This window comes from Phascolarctos cinereus, unplaced genomic scaffold, assembly GCF_003287225.1.
Source record: "Phascolarctos cinereus isolate Bilbo 61053 unplaced genomic scaffold, phaCin_HiC Scaffold_726;HRSCAF=1367, whole genome shotgun sequence".
Taxonomy (NCBI): Eukaryota; Metazoa; Chordata; class Mammalia; order Diprotodontia; family Phascolarctidae; genus Phascolarctos; species Phascolarctos cinereus.
Window position 1 is genome coordinate 353,296,658 of NW_027556098.1, and position 6,022 is coordinate 353,302,679.

Here is a 6,022-nt window from a genome sequence, read left to right on the forward strand (position 1 = left end):
CTCTCTTGGACAGCTCAAATCATAGGGAAATTTCTCTGAATAATGTAGCAACATTTGCCACCCTATAATCCATCGAAGAAGTTCTTGAAAATAGTTCTCAGCCAATCAGATGGCCATTGTCTGGAGTGCTGACTTCTCCCACCCTAATGACAGAGGGCTTTTTTGGCACTACCTGGGGGAAAAGGCAATGGTCTGAGAGTTCTTCCTGATACATGGATTAGGCTGACATAGGTTTGGAACACCACAGATTACAGGAGAGGAGGAAAGGTTACATCAGGAAAAATATCTCCCAGTGTATTACACATATCATTATACAGATTTCTAAGTGAGTAGTTCAGAAGCCATAAATTGGTCACCAAATTCTTCCATATTCCTAAGTCAAACCTGTATTCACTGATTTGTTTGTTTTGTTAGTATTTAAAATGCTTCTTGAAGACCTGAGCCTACTAGGCCATCCTGGTTGATTCAGTAAGCATCTCTTTATTGACACTGCTAGTTTCATACTGGGAATTGTGTGGTGCTAGAGCGTTAGTACTTCTGGTTAACCTCCTAATAATAATTTTCAGCAACTTATCCAAAAGCAACAAGGCACCATCTCAGCACCACCCTCTGAAGGTATTCGTTTTCCACCAACCTAAAACTAAGTGCACATGGGCCAGTGAATACTGCTGTAGAACAAAGTAGATAATGTCTGGTTTTTCTTGGACATGTCCAGTGATCTATGTCATATTGGCTTGTTCTGGCCAGGCCACCATGGTGAGCCTCAGTGAACAATGACTGGGAAGTGAATAACCATTGTAGGCCTTGGTCATGATCAGGGTGGGAAAAGGTCAAGGTAGTGCTTGGTAAGGTAGTATTTGAGGTCAGGAGAAGCTTGGATTGGGGGCAGAGGAGACTGAGTAAGATCTTAAAGCTCACAGGCAAAGGGCTCTGGACCACAACTCAATGATGGCTCACATTGAAATTGTCCTGTCCCTAGCATAATTCAATTATAGCAGAGAGATAGGGGAAGCTAGGAGGCACAGTGGATAGAGGACTGGCCCTGGATTCAGGAGGACCTCAGTTCAAATCGGGCCTCAGACACATAACACTTACGACCTGTGTGACCCTGGGCAAGTCACTTAATCCCATTGCCTAGCCAAAAAGAAAAAAAAATTAGCAGGGAGAAAAATTGAGAAAGACTGAAGTCTGGCTTGCAGAATCTATCTTCATAGCTCTTGGGCTCTTTATCTGGTCATATCTTCTTCATTTCCAATTTTTAATTAATTTATTTGTTTTTAGTTTTCAACATTCACTTCCACAAGATTTCGAGTTCCAACTTTTCTCCCCATCTCATCCTGCCTCCCACTCCAAAATGGCATGCATTCTGAATACCCCTAATCTGCCCTCCCTTCTATCTTCTCCCCTTCTCTTCTCCCCTTCCCCTTCTATTTTCCTATAGGGCAGGATAGATTTCTATACTCCATCTCCTGTTTATCTTATTTCCCAGTTGCATGTTAAAACAATTTTAAACATTTGTTTTTAAAGCTTTTCGTTCCAAATTTTCTCCTTCTCTCCCTCCCTCCCCACCACCCTCATTAAGAAGGCAAGCAACATGTTACAGGTTATACATGTGTCATCATGCAAAACACTTCCTTAGTAGTCACGTTGTGAAAAACTAACTATATTTCCCTTCCTCTTATCCTGCTCTCAATTTGTTCTATTCTCTCTTGTGACCTTGTCCTTACTTAGAAGTGTTTGCTTCTGATTACCCCCTACTCCAATCTGCCTTCTCCTCTATATTCCCCCTGCTATCTTGTCCCCTTCCTTCCTATTTTCCTATAAGATAGATTTCCATACCCAATTGTATGGTATTCTCTCCTTAAGCCAAATCTGACGAGCAGAAGATTCACTCATTCCCTCTCATCTTCCTCCACTTCTACTATAAAAGTCTTTTCTTGTCTGTTTTATGTGAGATAATCTGCCCCATTTTACCTCTCCCTTTCTCCTTCTCCCAGTATAATCTTCTCTTACCCCTTAATTTGATCCTCCAGACATCACCCCTACATCTTCAACTCACGCTTTACCCTCTATCTATCAATACATACACATAATTTTTCCTTCCAAATACCCTAATACTGACAAAGGTCTCTTTGAGTTACATATCATCTTTCCATGAAGGAATGTAAACAGTTCAATCTTAATAAGTCCCTTATGATTTCTCCTTCCTGTTTACCTCTTCATGCTTCTCTTGAGTCTTGTATTTGAAAGTCCAATTTTCTATTCAGTTCTGGTCTTTTTATCAAGAATGCTTGAAAGTCCTCTATTTCACTGAATATCTATTTTTTTACCCTGAAGAATTATACTCAGTTTTTCTGAGTAGGTGATTCTTGGTTCTAATTCTATCTCCCTTGCCCTCCAGAATATCATATGCCAAGCCCTCCAGTCCCTTGATGGGGAAGCTGCTAAATCTTGTGTTTTCCTAATTGTGTTTCCACAAAACTTGAATTGTTTCTTGCTGGCTGCTTGCAATATTTTATCCTTGACTTGGGAACTCTGCAATTTGGCTACAATATTCCTAGGAGTTTTCCTTTCGGGATCTCTTTCAGGAGGTGATGGATGGATTCTTTCCATTTCTATTTTGCCCTCTGGTTCTAAAATATCAGAGCAGTTTTCCTTGATAAAATTCTTGAAAGATGATGTCTAGGCTCTTTTTTTGATCGTGGCTTTCAGACAGTCCAATAATTTTTAAATTCTCTCTCCTGGATCTATTTTCCAGGTCAGTTGTTTTTCCAATGAGATATTTCACATTGTTTTCTATTTTTTCATTCTTTTGAATTTGTTTTACAGTGTCTTGATTTCTCATAAAGTCGTTAGCTTCCAATTCCTCCATTCTAATTTTTAAGGAAGTATTTTCTTTAGCAACCTTTTAGACTTCCTTTTCCATTTGACCAATTTTGCTTTTGAAAGCATTCTCCTTTTGCCATTTGGGTTGGGTTATGTTTTAAGGTGTTGTTTTCTTCAACATTTTTTGGGTTTCCTTTAGCAAGTGTTGACTTGCTTTTCATGATTTTTTTTTTGCATCACTCTCAGTTTTTCCTCTACTTCTCTTACTTACTTCTCAAAATCCTTTTTGAGCTCTTCCGTGGCCTGGGACCAAATCATATTTTTCCTGGAGGCATTGGATGTAGGAGCTTTGACTGTGTTGTCTACTTCTGGTTGTATGTTTTCATCTTCTTTGCTACCAAAGATTCTATGGTCTGATTTTTTTGTGCTGCTTGCTCATGACCTCAGTCAATTACTTGAGTTATAAACTCTTTGTAAAAGTAGGAGTCTGCTTCCAGTGTGGACAATATACTGTCCCAAGCTTCAGGGGTTTTGTGCAGTTTTCAGAGATACTTCTAGGGACCTGAAAATTTTCAGTTCTTCCAAGGTGCTATGATCAAGGGTGAAGAGTTTACTCCTTTTTTGGCCTGTGCTGTGGGCTATGAGTGACCACAAGCACTCTTTTCAGTCTTCAAACTGTGAGGAGGATTTTCTCTTCACAGTCATTACAAGCTCCACCACACCAGAACTCCTCCTCACCCCAGGACCACCACCCACCACCCAGAACTGTGACCCAGACCCAAGCACCAGCAAAGCAAGAGAATCCCGCACCAGCAGAGAGATCCCTGTAATCTCCCTCTGATCAACCACTCAATTCCCCCTCATTCTCCATGCCAGAAGCTAAAGAGGCAGTCATTGCCCCAAGGCCAAGCTCAGGGAATGGGGCTGGGACCCATGCTTCTCTCTCACTGCAGACACAGACATTTCCTACTGACCTTCTAAGTTTTCTTTAGTGTTCATAGGTTGAGAACTCTGGAATCCACCACAGCTGCCCATGATACAGTCCTCTGAGGCCTGCTCCACCCATACCAAAGTGCATTTGTCTCCTAGCCTGGCACGATATACATTTCTATTCCAACCATCCAGGTTGTCTTGGGCTGGAAATTTGTTTCACTCTGTCTTTTTGTGGGTTCTGCTTTTTTAGAATTTGTTTAGAAGTCATTTTATACATGTATTTGAAGGGGTTCGGGGAAGAGCTCAAGCAAGTCACTGCTTTTACTCTGTCATCTTGGCTTTGCCCTTTTCCAAAGGTTTCTTGAAAACAAATTTGTAACCTTTATAACTTACACGGAACTTATTCATTTTGACGCCAAGAAATCATACTCCTCCCTCCCAAGATTTTTTTGAACTGATATTAAAAGGAAAATCAAATCATCTGGACTGATTCAAGATTCCTCAAAGAGCCTGGGGATGTGGCAGACAAGTCTGGGATTGACTTTTCATGTTCTTCATCAGGTAGTATCTCTCCTAGATCAGAAGCAAGACACAAGAGCTTGGGGTAACTAGGTGGTGCAGTGGATCGAGCACTGACCCTGAAGTCAGGAGGACCTGAGTTCAAATCTGGCCTCAGACTAAACACTTGACACTTACTAGCTGGGTGACCCTTGGCAAGTCACTTAACCCCAAATGCCTAGAGAAAAAAAAAAGAGTGAAGAGACAACAGCTTGGCCCAAGCCCCAAACTCTGACCAATACATGGAGGTACATAAATCAGGCCAAAGCATATATGAAGAACACCTTCAAGACAGAGACAAATCAGTTAGCTGTATCAGAACTAACTCATTACACTCTAACCACACTCCCTGCAGTTATTGTGGGAGACATGAGTGTACACAAAATGTGTCAAGGTTTGCAGACAGGCCAACTGTAGGCAGAGCATCAATTGCATTTTCCTCTCCGTCCAATCCCAGTGATTGCTCATGGAAAGTGGTTACAATCCCAAGAAATGGCATGCTTAAGCCTATACTAGTGCTTGGAGACTTTATCCTTTTTCCTGAAGAAGAGTATGACCACTCGTTCACGAATCTGCTTGGTCTTTACACCATAGACCATTGGATTGACTGCAGGTGGCACCAGGAGATAGATGCTGGCAAAGATGATGTGAATGGATGGGGGAACCCTCTTACCAATGCGATGGGTGAGGAAACTAAACAATGCAGGTGTATAGGTGATGAGGATAGTACATATGTGAGCAGCACAAGTGCCTAGTGCCTTAGAGCGGGCATCTTTGGAGGACAGTCTGAAGACAACATGAAGGATCTTGACATAGGACACAGAAATAAGTCCAATGTCCAGAAGTATGACTGACAGGGCCACAAAGATACCATAGCTACGATTTATATAGGTGTTGCTACAGGCAAGCTTCACCACAGCCATGTGTTCACAGTAGGCATGCTGTATAACATTCTGGGTACAATACCTCAGCCGCTTAATGAGCAATGGGCAGGGCAAAACCATAATGGCACCTCGGGCCACACTTATCACCCCTAGCTTGATGACCAATGGGGTAGTCAGGATGGTAGTATAATGAAGTGGATAGCAGATGGCAACATAGCGGTCAAAGGCCATGACTACCAAAAGAGCTGATTCAATGATGGAAAAGGTATGAATTAAGTACATTTGGGCCAGGCAGACATCAAATCCAATGACACGAGCATCCAGCCAAAAGATGTCAAGCATTCTGGGGGCTGTGGTTGAGGCAATGGCTATATCATTAAAGGCCAGCATGCAAAGGAAAAAGAACATGGGCTGATGAAGGCTGGATTCTTCTCTTATCACAAGGATAATGAGGCTATTCCCTGTCACAGTCAGGGCATATAGAAAGCAAACGGGGATGCTCAACCAGCAGTGAAAGACTTCTAGACCAGGAATACCAACCAAGAAAAAGGATGAGAAGATAGGGATTGTGGCATTGCCCACCATGGTGGCACCCCCAAAGATTATGAGCTGTGACTCACAGTGAATCCATCCTGAAAAAAAAGAGACAGAGAAGTCAATGACAATGAACTTATGTAATGGGCTAAAGGCTAGTAACTCTCTCAGATTACTATTCTTTTTGGGGGGGGGGTTCACATGATCATCTGTTTATTTGGGTCACATGGGGACAATAAGCCTGACAACATTAGGCAACAGTTTAGCGATGCGGCTTCAGATCTGCT

General features: G+C 42.0%; 1 protein-coding gene across 1 annotated transcript; it reads right to left on the reverse strand.

The window, feature by feature from the left end:
• Window positions 1-4,829: 4,829 nt before the first annotated feature.
• Window positions 4,830-5,786, reverse strand: LOC110200474 (olfactory receptor 52P1-like). The gene has a single exon (XM_020975839.1). The coding sequence runs from the start codon at window positions 5,784-5,786 to the stop codon at window positions 4,830-4,832; it is 957 nt and encodes a 318-aa protein (XP_020831498.1).
• Window positions 5,787-6,022: the final 236 nt, after the last annotated feature.